The sequence below is a fragment of the Hippoglossus hippoglossus genome, chromosome 15, assembly GCF_009819705.1.
Source record: "Hippoglossus hippoglossus isolate fHipHip1 chromosome 15, fHipHip1.pri, whole genome shotgun sequence".
Taxonomy (NCBI): Eukaryota; Metazoa; Chordata; class Actinopteri; order Pleuronectiformes; family Pleuronectidae; genus Hippoglossus; species Hippoglossus hippoglossus.
The window spans coordinates 352,501-370,000 of record NC_047165.1 but is presented as its reverse complement, the minus strand read 5'-3'; the positions used below and the strand labels follow the sequence as shown (position 1 = coordinate 370,000).

General features: G+C 39.4%; 3 protein-coding genes across 5 annotated transcripts in view; 2 read left to right on the top strand and 1 right to left on the bottom strand.

Moving 5' to 3' along the window:
* Window positions 1-1,104: 1,104 nt before the first annotated feature.
* On the top strand, window positions 1,105-11,157 carry apmap (adipocyte plasma membrane associated protein). The gene is made up of 9 exons (XM_034608551.1): window positions 1,105-1,320; window positions 1,681-1,797; window positions 7,132-7,247; window positions 7,573-7,665; window positions 7,971-8,087; window positions 8,167-8,341; window positions 8,695-8,829; window positions 9,553-9,745; window positions 10,708-11,157. Exons 1-9 carry the CDS (start codon window positions 1,229-1,231, stop codon window positions 10,915-10,917), a joined length of 1,248 nt encoding a protein of 415 aa, XP_034464442.1. The 5' UTR covers window positions 1,105-1,228; the 3' UTR covers window positions 10,918-11,157.
* A 777-nt stretch (window positions 11,158-11,934) lies between these two features.
* LOC117775432 (cystatin-F) lies at window positions 11,935-15,047 on the bottom strand. 3 transcript variants are annotated; one of them, XM_034608555.1, is made up of 4 exons: window positions 14,903-15,047; window positions 12,751-12,946; window positions 12,319-12,438; window positions 11,935-12,196 (listed from the first exon to the last, which is right to left on the bottom strand). In XM_034608555.1, exons 1-4 carry the CDS (start codon window positions 14,953-14,955, stop codon window positions 12,098-12,100), a joined length of 468 nt encoding a protein of 155 aa, XP_034464446.1. In that variant the 5' UTR covers window positions 14,956-15,047; the 3' UTR covers window positions 11,935-12,097. The 3 variants fall into 3 exon arrangements, with proteins under 3 accessions (XP_034464446.1, XP_034464447.1, XP_034464448.1); XM_034608556.1 differs by having other exon boundaries at window positions 12,751-12,941; window positions 14,904-15,047; XM_034608557.1 differs by lacking the exon at window positions 14,903-15,047 and adding an exon at window positions 14,199-14,232 and having other exon boundaries at window positions 12,751-12,941.
* Window positions 15,048-17,081: 2,034 nt separating this feature from the next.
* wu:fj16a03 (uncharacterized protein LOC335475 homolog) overlaps window positions 17,082-17,500 on the top strand; it is an 898-nt gene continuing 479 nt past the window's right edge. Inside the window, exons 1-3 of the mRNA XM_034608559.1 lie at window positions 17,082-17,100; window positions 17,189-17,308; window positions 17,391-17,492. Coding sequence (XP_034464450.1) covers window positions 17,097-17,100; window positions 17,189-17,308; window positions 17,391-17,492 — 226 coding nt within the window. The 5' untranslated portion in view covers window positions 17,082-17,096. The remainder of the gene's footprint in view (window positions 17,101-17,188; window positions 17,309-17,390; window positions 17,493-17,500) is intronic.

The window sequence follows — 17,500 nt, the reverse complement described above, 5'->3', positions numbered from 1 at the left end:
CAGGGGATGTACTACGAAGCAGGATCTGCAGTTATCGGGTAACTTCAGTCGGCCCTCACCAAAGTTTAAATCAATGTCTGGTTGGTTCAGTGGACCCAGAACATCTCAATCTCTCCAGACTCATCCTGTCACCAAAACACCAAATGCTCTGTCAGCTTCCTGAAGATAGGTCCATGTGTTTCTATTGAGTAGTGATGTCAGAGGTTTCCACCACAGTGTGTGTCCTCGGAGTCAGTGTGTGTCCTCGGAATCAGTGTGTGTGTGTCCTCGGAGTCAGTGTGTGTCCTCAGAATCAGTGTGTGTCCTCGGAATCAGTGTGTGTGTGTCCTCGGAGTCAGTGTGTGTCCTCGGAGTCTGTGTGTGTCCTCGGAGTCAGTGTGTGTGTGTCCTCGGAGTCAGTGTGTGTGTGTCCTCAGAGTCAGTGTGTGTCCTCGGAATCAGTGTGTGTCCTCGGAGTCTGTGTGTCCTCGGAATCAGTGTGTGTCCTCGGAATCAGTGTGTGTGTGTCCTCGGAGTCAGTGTGTGTCCTCGGAGTCAGTGTGTGTCCTCGGAGTCAGTGTGTGTCCTCTGAGTCAGTGTGTGTCCTCTGAGTCAGTGTGTCCTCGGAGTCAGTGTGTGTGTCCTCTGAGTCAGTGTGTGTCCTCTGAGTCAGTGTGTCCTCAGAGTCAGTGTGTGTGTGTGTCCTCAGAGTCAGTGTGTGTCCTCGGAGTCAGTGTGTGTGTGTCCTCAGAGTCAGTGTGTGTGTGTGTGTCCTCAGAGTCAGTGTGTGTCCTCAGAGTCAGTGTGTGTGTGTCCTCGGAGTCAGTGTGTCCTCGGAGACAGACTCATTCATTTGGTCCACAGACCTTTAAGAGTGTGATGAAGACAACTTGTGAATGTTGGAATTCACTGAAAGTTGATATTTATGAAATTTGTGTTCAATATACAATTACGAAATAAATTATAGACATTATAAACGTTTTTAATTCATCTGGTCACATTATTTCATTAAATACATTTTACTTTAATTAATTTCTGTATTTATTTATTTGTTTATTTTTCTTAAAAACACAAACTGATGACAGTTTTGTTGGCGGGACTTTTATTCTGAAGCGGAGCGGAAGTTGTTGCTGATGCTCGGTCCCGGTTTCCTGTTTGTGTTCCGGGTTCATCTCATCGCAGCGACTCGGTCCAGCTCCGGAACAACGAACCGAACCGAACCGAGCCGAGCCGAGCCGAGCGTCCCGTCATGAACGAGTCTGAAGGACTCCGCTTCCGGCGGCAGCAGCGACCGCAGGTCCTCACCGACGAGCTGCACGAGCACCGGTACAAAGGTCCCGGGTAAGAACCTGGAGGAGGCCGCGTCACAGCCCTCATCAACCGACTGACAGCAGCGGAGACCGGGGACAGATCCGGTCCTGATCGATATCTCATTTAAACTGATATTTCATTAATTCATCTTTGATTAAGGTCTTCATGTCTTCATGTCCTCATATACTCATGTCCTCAGGTCTTCATGACCTCAGGTAGGAAGACCAACGACCTAAGAGGACACAGTAGGACCAGTAAGGCACCTTGATGGTTGCTACCCGCCAATAATCTGAAGAAAGAAGAAGAAATATTGATTAGATATCTATCAGTGACTGATGATGAGGAAAAATGTCCAATCAGCCACTTCCTGTTTGTCACTTCCTGTTTCAGCACCTACAGTGGAAAGGTGTTTCAGGTGACGCTCCTCGCTCTCGGTGGATTCCTGCTTCTTCCTCTGCTCGTCTTCGTCCTCATCTTGGAGTCTCCCATCCAACCCGATGTCTTCACGTGAGTCACGCTAAACTACATACATGTACATAACATGTTCTGGGTCAACCTCGACCACGGTCGTCCTCCAACCAGAAGGTCGGCGGATTGATCCCCAAAGTGTCAAGATACTGAACCCTGAATGGCCCCTTACAGAAAAGAGCTGCCATAGATTCACTGTGAACGTAAAACTGTAAAGTGTCATCAAGACTAGAAAATACCTTTATACCAGGGTACCAGTTATATAAACACAGACCAGTTATATAAACACAGACCAGTTATATAAACACAGACCAGTTATATAAACACAGACCATCTATATAAACACAGACCAGTTATATAAACACAGACCATCTATATAAACACAGACCAGTTATATAAACACAGACCAGTTATATAAACACAGACCATCTATATAAACACAGACCAGTTATATAAACACAGACCAGTTATATAAACACAGACCATCTATATAAACACAGACCAGTTATATAAACACAGACCATCTATATAAACACAGACCATCTATATAAACACAGACCAGTTATATAAACACAGACCAGTTATATAAACACAGACCAGTTATATAAACACAGACCATCTATATAAACACAGACCATCTATATAAACACAGACCAGTTATATAAACACAGACCAGTTATATAAACACAGACCAGTTATATAAACACAGACCATCTATATAAACACAGACCAGTTATATAAACACAGACCAGTTATATAAACACAGACCAGTTATATAAACACAGACCAGTTATATAAACACAGACCATCTATATAAACACAGACCAGTTATATAAACACAGACCATCTATATAAACACAGACCAGTTATATAAACACAGACCAGTTATATAAACACAGACCAGTTATATAAACACAGACCAGTTATATAAACACAGACCATCTATATAAACACAGACCAGTTATATAAACACAGACCATCTATATAAACACAGACCAGTTATATAAACACAGACCAGTTATATAAACACATACCATCTATATAAACACAGACCATCTATATAAACACAGACCAGTTATATAAACACAGACCATCTATATAAACACAGACCAGTTATATAAACACAGACCATCTATATAAACACAGACCATCTATATAAACACAGACCAGTTATATAAACACAGACCAGTTATATAAACACAGACCAGTTATATAAACACAGACCAGTTATATAAACACAGACCATCTATATAAACACAGACCAGTTATATAAACACAGACCAGTTATATAAACACATACCATCTATATAAACACATACCATCTATATAAACACAGACCATCTATATAAACACAGACCAGTTATATAAACACAGACCAGTTATATAAACACATACCATCTATATAAACACAGACCAGTTATATAAACACAGACCATCTATATAAACACAGACCAGTTATATAAACACATACCAGTTATATAAACACATACCATCTATATAAACACAGACCATCTATATAAACACAGACCAGTTATATAAACACAGACCAGTTATATAAACACAGACCATCTATATAAACACAGACCAGTTATATAAACACAGACCATCTATATAAACACAGACCATCTATATAAACACAGACCAGTTATATAAACACAGACCATCTATATAAACACAGACCAGTTATATAAACACAGACCATCTATATAAACACAGACCATCTATATAAACACAGACCAGTTATATAAACACAGACCATCTATATAAACACAGACCATCTATATAAACACAGACCAGTTATATAAACACAGACCATCTATATAAACACAGACCATCTATATAAACACAGACCAGTTATATAAACACAGACCAGTTATATAAACACAGACCATCTATATAAACACAGCCCAGTTATATAAACACAGCCCAGTTATATAAACACAGACCAGTTATATAAACACAGACCATCTATATAAACACAGCCCAGTTATATAAACACAGCCCAGTTATATAAACACAGACCAGTTATATAAACACAGACCATCTATATAAACACAGACCATCTATATAAACACAGACCATCTATATAAACACAGACCAGTTATATAAACACAGACCATCTATATAAACACAGACCATCTATATAAACACAGACCAGTTATATAAACACAGACCAGTTATATAAACACAGACCATCTATATAAACACAGACCAGTTATATAAACACAGACCAGTTATATAAACACAGACCAGTTATATAAACACAGACCATCTATATAAACACAGACCAGTTATATAAACACAGACCATCTATATAAACACAGACCAGTTATATAAACACAGACCATCTATATAAACACAGACCAGTTATATAAACACAGACCATCTATATAAACACAGACCATCTATATAAACACAGACCAGTTATATAAACACAGACCATCTATATAAACACAGACCATCTATATAAACACAGACCAGTTATATAAACACAGACCAGTTATATAAACACAGACCATCTATATAAACACAGACCAGTTATATAAACACAGACCATCTATATAAACACAGACCAGTTATATAAACACATACCAGTTATATAAACACAGACCATCTATATAAACACAGACCAGTTATATAAACACAGACCATCTATATAAACACAGACCATCTATATAAACACAGACCATCTATATAAACACAGACCAGTTATATAAACACAGACCAGTTATATAAACACAGACCATCTATATAAACACAGACCAGTTATATAAACACAGACCAGTTATATAAACACAGACCAGTTATATAAACACAGACCATCTATATAAACACAGACCAGTTATATAAACACAGACCATCTATATAAACACAGACCAGTTATATAAACACAGACCATCTATATAAACACAGACCATCTATATAAACACAGACCAGTTATATAAACACAGACCATCTATATAAACACAGACCAGTTATATAAACACAGACCAGTTATATAAACACAGACCATCTATATAAACACAGACCAGTTATATAAACACAGACCATCTATATAAACACAGACCAGTTATATAAACACAGACCAGTTATATAAACACAGACCATCTATATAAACACAGACCATCTTTATAAATACAGACCATTTATATAAATACAGACCATATAAATACAGACCATATAAACACAGACCATCTATATAAACACAGACCATCTATATAAACACAGACCATCTTTATAAATACAGACCATTTATATAAATACAGACCATATAAACACAGACCATCTATATAAATACAGACCATCTTTATAAATACAGACCATTTATATAAATACAGACCATATAAACACAGACCATCTATATAAATACAGACCATCTTTATAAATACAGACCATTTATATAAATACAGACCATATAAATACAGACCATATAAACACAGACCATCTATATAAACACAGACCATCTATATAAACACAGACCATTTATATAAATACAGACCATCTATATAAACACAGACCATCTTTATAAATACAGACCATTTATATAAATACAGACCATATAAACACAGACCATCTATATAAACACAGACCATCTTTATAAATACAGACCATTTATATAAACACAGACCATCTATATAAACACAGACCATCTTTATAAATACAGACCATTTATATAAATACAGACCATATAAACACAGACCATCTATATAAACACAGACCATCTTTATAAATACAGACCATTTATATAAACACAGACCATCTATATAAACACAGACCATCTATATAAACACAGACCATCTATATAAATACAGACCAGTTATATAAACACAGACCATCTATATAAACACAGACCATTTATATAAATAAAGACCATTTATATAAATACAGACCATATAAATACAGACCATATAAATACAGACCATCTATATAAACACAGACCATTTATATAAACACAGACCATCTATATAAACACAGACCATCTATATAAATAAAGACCATTTATATAAACACAGACCATCTATATAAATAAAGACCATTTATATAAACACAGACCATTTATATAAATACAGACCATATAAACACAGACCATCTATATAAACACAGACCATCTTTATAAATACAGACCATTTATATAAATACAGACCATATAAACACAGACCATCTATATAAACACAGACCATCTTTATAAATACAGACCATTTATATAAACACAGACCATCTATATAAACACAGACCATCTATATAAACACAGACCATCTATATAAACACAGACCATCTATATAAACACAGACCATCTATATAAATACAGACCATCTTTATAAATACAGACCATTTATATAAATACAGACCATAGAAACACAGACCATCTATAAAAACACAGACCATCTATAAAAACACAGACCATCTATATAAATACAGACCATCTATATAAATACAGACCATCTATAAAAACACAGACCATCTATAAAAACACAGACCATCTATATAAATACAGACCATTTATATAAATGCAGACCATCTATATAAATACAGACCATCTATAAAAACACAGACCATCTATATAAATACAGACCATCTATAAAAACACAGACCATTTATATAAATACAGACCATCTATATAAATACAGACCATCTTTATAAATACAGACCATCTATATAAACACAGACCATTTATATAAATACAGACCATCTATATAAACACAGACCATTTATATAAATACAGACCATAGAAACACAGACCATCTATAAAAACACAGACCATTTATATAAATACAGACCATATAAATACAGACCATCTATATAAACACAGACCATCTTTATAAACACAGACCATCTATATAAATACAGACCATTTATATAAACACAGACCATCTATATAAACACAGACCAGTTATATAAACACAGACCATCTATATAAACACAGACCATCTATATAAATACAGACCATTTATATAAACACAGACCATCTATATAAATACAGACCATCTCTCTGAGGATTTCATCCTGGTACCTACCAGCAGTCAGGGAACCGTTGGCTGTGACATGAAGGTCTGCCCCTCCCAGGATCTGCTTCCTCACATCTTCACTGACCCTCCACCAAACAGGTCATAGATGATGTTACAGCAGCATCACGTGTAAAGAGTAAAATCGTAATATTGTGATATATTTTTGAAAAACATTTTGAGGGTCATAATATTTTCAAAATAAAGTTTGCAATGTGAAAAATAAGTCTTTTAGTAAAATGCAAAATGTGACAGAGGTCATAGTTAAAATATTATACATATAATAATAGTAACATTTTTAAAAACAAAGCTTGTACTTTAATAAATATGTGGTTGCTCTGCCCCCTGCTGGTTGTAATGTGTGCTGCAGGCTGAAGGAGCCTCCGCAGATGAAGGGCTGCTGGGAACCGAACCTGAAGCTCCGTGAGGCTCAGAGACTCTTCGAGGACCAGATCATCGGACCCGAGTCCATCGCCAACATTGGAGGTCACTTTGTTTGATTGTGATTTACGTATTAATCTCGATCAGGAGTTCCTCAGGGTTCCATCCTCGGACCTCTGACTTTTATTTTGTTAGTGTTTTCTGTTTTTTCTTGTTTGTTTGTAAATAAAAAGACTTTAGAGAATCGTTTCTCAGTGACTGGAAAGATGATAATGAAAATAATTATTGCTGAATGAACTGATAGCGACATCAGAAAGTTGTTTCTTATTAAATGTTTCCTGCTCAGAGATGAAGTTCATGAGAAAAGAAACTGACTTTAGTTTAATGTTCAGATTAGTTGAGTTTATCTGACGGATGTTTGTCTCTGCAGATGTTTTGTTCTCTGGAACAGCTGACGGGAAAATTGTGAAGCTGATTGGTCGAAGAATCCACACAGTGACGAGACTCGGGAAACTTCCCTGTGGTGAGAGAAATATTCATAAAACGGTTAAATAAAGGTTTGACCAGGTTTAGTTTAAAGTTGAGTTTATTTAAATTTAATGTTCATATCGAATAAGCTGTAAATAAAGTTTGATTCGGTTTAGTTTGGTTGAATGTTTAATTTAGTTCATTTGCAAGTTTTAATTTAAGTATTTTATTTTATCAGTTCAATTAGATTTGAACTTTTATCAATTTTAATAAACGTTTTTTTTAATTAAAAATGAATTGAACTGTTTGTCTGTAGATGAAACTGTTACGTTGCCATGACGCCGTGGTCTGTACCTGCAGGTTCCACAGATGAGGAGTCGAGCTGCGGTCGACCTCTGGGGATCAGAGTCGGACCCAACGGGACTTTGATTGTAGCCGACGCTTACCTGGGTCTCTTTGAGGTGAACCCCACCACAGGTGAGTAAGTTTAATATTTAAACGTATGTGTCCCCATCAGTAGGAGCTTCGCCCTCTCAGCTTTGTCTCGTCTCAGCAGGTGAGACCACCAGGTTGGTGGCGGGCGGTCAGATAGTCGCCGGCAGGAAGCTGTCGTTCATTAATGACGTGGCGGTGACGCAGGACGGGAAGAAGGTGTACTTCACTGACTCCAGCAGCAGGTGGCAGCGCAGAGATTACCTGCACCTCATCATGGAGGCCACCGCTGACGGACGGTACGATGCACACAGAACGGGAAACGGACTCGTGACAATTATTGTTTACACCCAGCACATTTATTATGTCTCCACACTGGCGACACCTAGTGGCCGGAGGCATTTTGTTTTCAGGTCGTCAACATAATATCAAAATGTAGAATTCACACTTCTTCACCAAAACCTTATTGTGTAGTTTCACTTCCTGCAGGTTTTAAAATTAAAGTCTGCTGCTGTTGTGGTGGAGCATGTTGTTCAGTTAAATGTTAGTTTAGTTAGTTTGGTTTAGGTTAGTTTACCTTGGTTTATTGTTTTGTTTAGTTAAGGTTAAGTTTGGTGTTTCACATTAAAAGTCTGTTCCTGTTGTGTTGCAGTGTGTTGGAGTTGGACACAGAAACCGGAGAAGTGACGGTGCTGATGGAAAACCTGAGATTTCCAAATGGAATCCAGCTGCTGCCGGATGAGGAGTCGGTGTTAGTGGCTGAAACCACCATGGCTCGGATACGCAGGTACGTCACCGCAGGTCAGAGTGAGGCAGACAAGAGAATAAAGAAATATAAACAAGACAAAAGAATACAAATAAAGAATTTAAAAGTTAAAATTAAAAATAAATAAAATTAAATAAAAAAGTACTAACATTCTGTCCACACAGGATGAATAGTACTTGGCAAGTAAAAATTATCTTTTGTATAAAAGAGTGAGACAGTTGTACATAAAAAAGCAAGTGTGCAAACAGTTTCTTCCTTTTAAAAGTAGTGCAAAATAGTAATGAAATGTGTGCATAAGAAAGAAATTGTGCAAATAGTGTCCCTCTCAGTGCATCCACACCCTGAGCAGACTATGGCATAGAACCCAGCGGAAGCCACCAGTGTCATTAAAAAGTCCTTAGTAGTGTCCTGCACACTCCGAAGGACCTCAGTGTCCTCTGGCCCCTCTTGTCCAGGACGTCTGAGTGTGTGGACCAGTCCAGTTTGTTACTGAGGTGAACACCCAGGTATCTGTAGTCCTTCACAATATCAATGTCCACATCCTGGACTTTCACCCTGTTTTAAACGTGTCAGAGTCAAATAAAGTTTACACAGTTTAAAGGTGTAATAAACAGGAAGTAGTACAGAATTTACTATTGTTAATATTATTATAAATCTCCTGCAGTTTGGATCATCAGTCGTCTTCTCTCAGGTTACCATAGTTACCACACAAACACCAGTTCTGTGCATGTGTTTCTGGAGCAGAGTGCACGTGGCCGGGCTCAATAAAGGAGGGATGGACACGTTCATGGACAATTTGCCCGGTTTCCCTGACAACATCCGTCCCAGCTCCAGCGGAGGTTACTGGGTTGCCATGTCGGCGGTGCGGCTGAACCCCGGATTCTCAATGCTGGACTTCCTGTCCCAGAGACCCTGGATCAAGAAACTCATCTTCAAGGTAAAAACAACAAGACACAGACCAGGTTCAGATCTAGATCCAGGTTCAGATCCAGGTTCAGATCCAGGTCCAGATCTAGATCTAGGTCCAGGTCTTGGATGTCAAGATCCAAGTCCAGGTTCAGTGACCAGACATGACAGAGCAGATCCAGATCCATTTTCAGGTTCAGATCCAGGTTCAGATCTTAATCCATGTTCAAATCCAGGTTCAGATCCATGTTCAGATTCAGATCCAGATCCATGTTCAGATCCAGGTCCAGGTTCAGATCTAGGTTCAGGTCTAGCTTCAGATCTAGATCCAGGTTCAGGTCCATGTCAAGATCCAAGTCCAGGTTCAGTGACCAGACATGACAGAGCAGATCCAGATTCAGATCCATTTTCAGGTTCAGATCCAGATCCATTTTCAGGTTCAGATCCATTTTCAGGTTCAGATCCAGGTTCAGGTCCAGATCCATGTTCAGATCTTAATCCAGGTTCAGGTCTAGATATAGATCAAGGTTCAGGTCTAGGTCCATGTCCATGTTCAGATCTTAATCCAGATTCAGGTCCAGATCCATGTTCAGATCTTAATCCAAGTTCAGGACTAGATATAGATCAAGATCAAGGTCCAGGTCCATGTCCATGTTCAGATCTTAATCCAGATTCAGGTCCAGATATAGATCAAGGTTCAGGTCTAGGTCCTGGTCCAGGTCCAGGTTCAGGTCTTACTATAGGGACGACAACATTTGTCTCGTGCTAACGTGCTAACAGGCTAACCTGCTAAATGTTGCCCGTATGAATATGTTTGAAAACTGACGAAATCTATTTTAAATGATGTCACTTCCTGTATTTGAATGATGTGTCCTGTACAATGACCTGGATGTTAAAGAGAACGTCCACTAGAGGGCAGCTCGGAGTCAACAAACGACTGACGCCTTTGTATCCCTCTTCCTTCGCTCCTTGCGCTCGTCATCTCGTCTCCAGCTCTTCAGTCAGGACGTCCTGATGAAGTTCGTCCCTCGCTACAGTTTGGTGGCGGAGCTTCATGACGGTGGGATCTGCACACGCAGCTTCCACGATCCAAACGGCCTGGTGGCGGCTTACGTGAGCGAAGTCCACGAGCACGACGGGAGCCTGTACCTGGGCTCCTTCCGCTCCCCGTACATCGCCAAACTCGACCTGCGCAAGGTGTAAAAAAAACAAAACACGACTCCGCTGTCGGACCTTTGAGTCAAAGAGACGGCGATGGCGTCTGACATCAGGACGAAGCATTGGACCGGACCAATGATGTCACGATGAAGCAGGACGGAGGTCGATGACTCATCGACGCAGACGACGAATCAGACTCAACATTTGTGTTTATTTTAGTTTTGACATCAGATCTGATCGATCAGAGCTGTCATCAATAAATGTGTTTCTATAAAAACAGAATAATCCTGGTTATTTATTCAGTTTAGATTAAACGGATAATTAAATCACTACTGTTCGCTTATTAATCGATAATCTGATCATTCTTAAACTTTCTTCACCTTCAGACTTTTTCAGATTTTTCTTTTGTTCAGTTTGTCTCAAATGAATTTTGGTAACATGCTAACATCAGCTACATGCTAACATCAACCACATGCTAACATCAGCTACATGCTAACATCAACCACATGCTAACATCAGCTACATGCTAACATCAGATACATGCTAACATCAACCACATGCTAACATCAACCACATGCTAACATCAGCTACATGCTAACATCAGCTACATGCTAACATCAACCACATGCTAACATCAGCTACATGCTAACATCAGCTACATGCTAACATCAACCACATGCTAACATCAACCACATGCTAACATCAGCTACATGCTAACATCAGCTACATGCTAACATCAGCTACATGTTGACATTGAGTCGTTTATTTGTTGTTGTTGTTTTACCTCCAAACCTTGAGGATGTTTCATGTTTTATTTGAAAGTTTCATCTTTATGTAAAAAGGATCAAATCTTCACATTTTTATGTTTTTACAAACAAATTGTAGAATATTTATAATTTCATTTGAAATCATTTAAATGGACAAACTAACAAATTCAATAATCAGGGTTTTTTATGTATAAAGTGATTTATAAAATTACAGGTTAATCAAAAGTTACGTCCAAAAATTTTCTTAAAATTGACTAAAATCATGAAAGTGATGAATTCAGATTTAGAATGAACAATGTGAAAACTAAATGTGTGAATTATTAAGTTAAATGATCTTTCACCTTAATGAGATCATCATTCTTATGTAGATTAAATAAACAGATTATTATCAAACAGCTTTTATTGGGTGAAAGGTCGTGACTCGATGACGGACAGGTGAGACCATGTGACCACGTGGTTCATCGGATCCTGAAGCTTCCGTTTCTACAGAAGAAAATCTGAATGTTTGTCTCGTGTCTCCAGGGAATCACCCAAACGACGGAGTGACACTGAAACACCTGAAACACAGTTTAACACGTTACTGATCTTTACTGTTTCATCACCTGTAAAGCTGGAGTGGGATTCAGTCAAGTAATACACTAATGTAATGGAGTACTTGAGAGTAAAAGTACTGTCGGACCTGGTGCAGTCGACCTTCGGGTTGGAAGCGACACTGCGACAAGTCGTTGTTGTCGTCTCGTTTACGACAAACAGTTCTGGAAATGTCCAAATCTACGATGTAACGAATTCCTTTAACGATCTGAAACATCAAACACATCTGTCACCATGGAAACATCTGGAACCTGAGGACAAGGGTCACATGATCTGACACACGCTTCGTAATGATAAACTTTATTTACACACTTTTTTAACAATGTTAACAAAATTACTAAAGTCATGTTAAGTTTGTCTTTGATTTTATCATAATAATGAAGTTAAAATCCTTTTAAAGCTCGAACTCAAAACACGAATTAATTTAAGTGTAAAAGATTAGAATCCTTCAGATATTTTTCATACATCCGTCAAACATCATGACGTCATGTCTGTTTCCTGTCACTTCCTGTCGTCGTACCTGTCGCTGCGCTCGGTGGATGGCAGACGGTTTGAAGAGGAAGGCATCATTTGATTGGTTGTTGAAGGAGTAGGCGGCGGCGAGCACGACCTGCTGGAGGCTGCGGTCGTCCCTGCTGATGTTGGACAGAGAGCCGGGCATGGAGCCGCCATGATGGCGGCCATGATGGCGGCTGCCGATCACACTCATCTCTGAAGCAGAAAAAGATCAAAAGTTTGTTCAAATGAATTTTCATCACCGTCGTCAGGACGATGTCAGCAGACTGATTGATGACATCATCAGCTGCTGATGTTTATGAGTTGCACCCCTCCTCCACCAATAATATGAGGCCCCTGTGACCTTTGACCTCTGATCAGTTCATCTGTGTGAGACAGACCTGACCACCAGGTGTCGCTGGTGTAGAATCATAAATATAGATTAAATCATCAGGATGTTCAGACGTTGATGTTATAACCTCTGCAGTCGTTAGGGGGCGCTCACAGGTCTTTGAACTGTTGATTTAAAAATAACATTGTTTTATATGGAAGATTTAAAAAAAAAAAAGAAAAATAAATGAAGAAACCTGAAACCTTTGCTATGTTTAGACATTATCGTCATTAGCGCCGTCAGATTTTACAGAGGCCCAAAGCTCTGGGTGGAATGGCGTTACCGACTATTTTGTTCTGATATTGGGCAACAAATATTAGAAACTTGAACTATTGGCTTCGATATGAGGATATTGAGGCCCCTCCCTCATGGTTGGTTATGGAGGCAAACTCCGCTCATCCAGTATCATTGAAGCCTTATTGCACTCACCTCTTCTTTCTTTGATCTCTAGTTACACTAAAAATGTGATGGTTTCTTCCGTCTTCAAATTTGGTTTCAGTTTAGACGCCATTTGGGCTTAAATACACCATTAGAGGCAAATCATATCTTTACCCCATCATTACTGGACAGTGCCTTTTCTATCTGGGCTCGGTGAGGTGTAAGAACTGTGACCATATGTGGATGCTGTTTTTGCATCTTTTCAACAACTAGTTGACAAATGTTCCCTCCCTAGGAGGGGGGGGTCTGTTTGTTTGTTCATCTGTTTGTTGTTAACTAGCAACAATAACAAGTATTGGATGAATGACTGTAATTGTTTCTAAATTTGAAAATCAATAAACAAAGTTTAAAAAATAAAAATACATTATCGTCATTAGCAGTGAGTACAGTTGGGTATCATCTGCATAACTAATATAATCATATATATTATAGAGCTGTTTTTATAAAAGCAGGAAGTTACACCATCAGTGATGTCGCTCTGAACACCGAATGTTAAAGCAGCACTATGAAACAGTTACCGAGCAACAGCGCCCCCTGCAGCCACACATGATGAACTCTGTTGGTCTCTGTGTCTGAAGAAGTTTTCTCATGTGTAGAAAAAACAAAGTGAATCAATGTGTTGAGCTCTGAACGCTGGATATTACCCATGATCCTCTGCTTCCTGACCCTGAAGAGCTGCTGCTGGAATAAATCCACCAAACTGTTCAGAACTCTTCATGTTTTAACAGTTTCCTGCTGAATCTTGGAGATAAACTCTGGTTTTTAATAACTTCAGAGTGTTTTTAACTGATCTCAGTTCAGCTTCACTCTTCAGCTGCAGCTGGTTGTGACAGTTGAAGCTGACTCTCAGTCAGTTCTTCTCACAGGAGATGGAACCCACTCAGCAGAGTCACAGAGAACAGACGCTCAGGGAGAGAAGGAGGAAACTTTCTCATGTTCACACTCACACATCAGACTCACTTTCACCAAGCTGCTGGTTTAAAGAAGTAAAAACACAAAGTTGATTTCAGCAGTTTAACTTCACACGTGGTGACATTCTGACGTCAGGTTATTTATTATCATTATAATGATCAGTATTGTTTTGATGTCACATCCTGCTGTCCACTGGTTTTTCTTCGTCACTTAACGAGATTTGATCTTTTGATTCTTTCACTCAGAGTTTGTGTTGAAGTGTTTTCAGAGTTATTGATCACAATAAAACTGATCAGGTCTGATCACTTTGTGACGTCACTTCCTGCTGCTGAACCTTTCAGCTGAAAGTTCTGGTGCAGAATCATTAAATCTTATGTTTCAGAGTCAGAACCTGTTGATCAGAATAAAGTCCTGAGAGAAACAGGAAGTTATCTTACCCAGAGCGGCGCTGGCGGCAAGCAGGAGCAGCAGCAGCGTCTTCTCTCCCATCGTTCACTCTGAATCTTTGTGCAACAGGTTTGTTTGTTTCCTGTGACAAACCACACACATCACACACACACCAACCAATCAGCGCGCTTCTTCACACGTGCGACATCACTTCCTGTGAGCACAGTGACTTCCTGTTGAACCTCTGTTGAGGAGCTCACAGTTTTCATCTGAAACTAATTCATTCTAATAATATGGGTTTAGTTGTTAATATCACGCCATGACAGAGAGACATTGATCTGAACCGGGAAAAACAATTATCAATCAATCATTTTAACTTAACACAATTAACAATTAACACAATTTAACTTTTTCAATTTCCATTTTTTCAAATGATCAAAACATTTGGCCCTGATTTGGCTCCATAATTTCCCAGCATGCTCTGCAACTCAGCCCTGTCACAGCTGCTTCATCAGCTGATCACATGACTCATCTGAGAGGAAAGAACCAATCAGAGGCAGCGATCTTCCGTCTGCTGTCATCTGCACTTTAAAGGGGACATAGCATGCAGATTCCACTTTGTTAGTGCTTCTCCAGGTTAATGTGGGTATCTGGCTCATGTCTACCAACCCAAACACTCTGGGGAAAAACACTCGTGCGTTTTGTTATAGTTCCTCTAAGTCAGAAACATCATGCTTGAGCAACTCGATTGCGCTTCCTGGGTTTTGTGTCGTAACAAGGAACTGGAAGTCTCCCTACATGGCCTTGGCCCATCCCCCACCTCATCCCCCCCGCCCCCCCCAGCGCAGCGCCGTTCTCCAGCGCGCAGCCGCCTGGCTGTTCACACGGGACGAGCATTTCTCCGCTGGTCAGCCCCATAGACTGTATATATAAGGTCAGCCCGCGATTCTGCTTTCTCCGCTTGTTGTTGTACCCGTTGAATGTCGGGGTTCGGGGGTAAATGATGGTCTTCATAGCCCCCCCCCCCCCCACACCCCTCTCTTTCTCTCTCTGTCTGTCTGCTTGTGTGCTTGTAGTGGGGGGGCAGAGGGGGACATTTAATTATGTGATTGGGAAAATTAAAACTCCAGGACAACAGAAGGGGAATACAAAGTATGGGATGCATATTTGATAATTTATATCATATAAAATATGTAATTTATATCGTTTAAAATCATGGGGGGAGAGGGGGGAGGGGGAGCTGTCTCATTAGCATTTAAAGGAACAGGCACTCAAAACAGGTCACTCTGTGGAGGGCTGTTTTATACAGGGTAAAAAGCTGTTTGATATGATCCTTGTGGTATTTTGACCAAAGTATGTTACAGACATTTCATTAAGACCCCAAGGAACCAGATCAACTAGTGGTCAAGTGGACATGCTATGTCCCCTTTAACATATTTATTAGTGTTTGTTTAATAAACAACACGAACGGGGACATTATGTGTTTGATTTTATGATCCGAGGATCTTTATATATCACTAACTTCTTTGTAGTTATACATTTCATGACTATATCTTGAATAAAATAAAATAAAAATAAAAAATGTAATAATGAAATGTTCTGTCCGTTACCACGTCTTCAACAACACCATGAAGGAACCAGGAGAACGACGGGTGGCACCACAGAGATGTTCCTGAGAAGAAGAAGCCTCAGGGAAGCTGATGAGCTTCAGTGGAACAAAGAGCTGAAGGAACTGAAGATACAACATGAAGCTGGAACACAATGATGCTGCATCACATCAAGAAAGAAACATTTCTGAGTCATAATGTTTCCTGCTGCAGATGTTTGGACAAAACCTGATCAACACCTGCATGTTCCTGACCCCTGCCCCCTGGACCTGATTCATCTTAACGCTACATCAGGAACTTTACTGAAACACTTTACAAAAAAGATTACTGCAAACCAAAAGGGTTATTTGACCAGGCTCCGCCTCTTTCTCTAAGAGCCTCCTGACACGTGGACGCTCTGTTGGTCCAAATCTCCCCTAATAACTAAGAGTTAGGGTTAAGCTACATCCAAGATATATATGTATTTGTTAATGTAATAAAAACACATACTAGTATCTTTTTACAATAGACATAGACTCCTTATATACAAACATGGAAGGCTCCTCGCAGACACGTTCAATGAATACTCATGTTACCTAAAACACAGCGACACTGGTCATGACTCAGCAGAATCACCTTCTCATCCAACATGGAGACATGAGTAAAATCCAGGAATGATCAAAGTTTAGTCAAACAACAGACGTTTCTGACGTGAGGGTTCAGTTAACCTTTGGGTTTGTGTGTTTTAGCTGCAGATAAAAGTCCAGTGTCGTTCCAGTCGTCAGTTCAGCTTCAGTCACACGTACAGAAAACCAGAAACATGAAGTTGTACCTGCTGCTGCTGCTGCTGCTGCTGCCGCTGTCCTCAGGTAGCTGCTCTCTGTCTTCTGAAGGGTTCAGACTTTAACATGTGCCTCAGCCGTGTGTGACCTGTTTGTGTTTGTGTTGCAGCTCAACAGTTTTCCATCGATTGTTATGGTGAGGACTTTCTGATGGTGAACAACCAGCTGCTTCAGTGCTCCAGCGCAGACCAACAGGCCTGTTACACCAGAGGTGAGTCC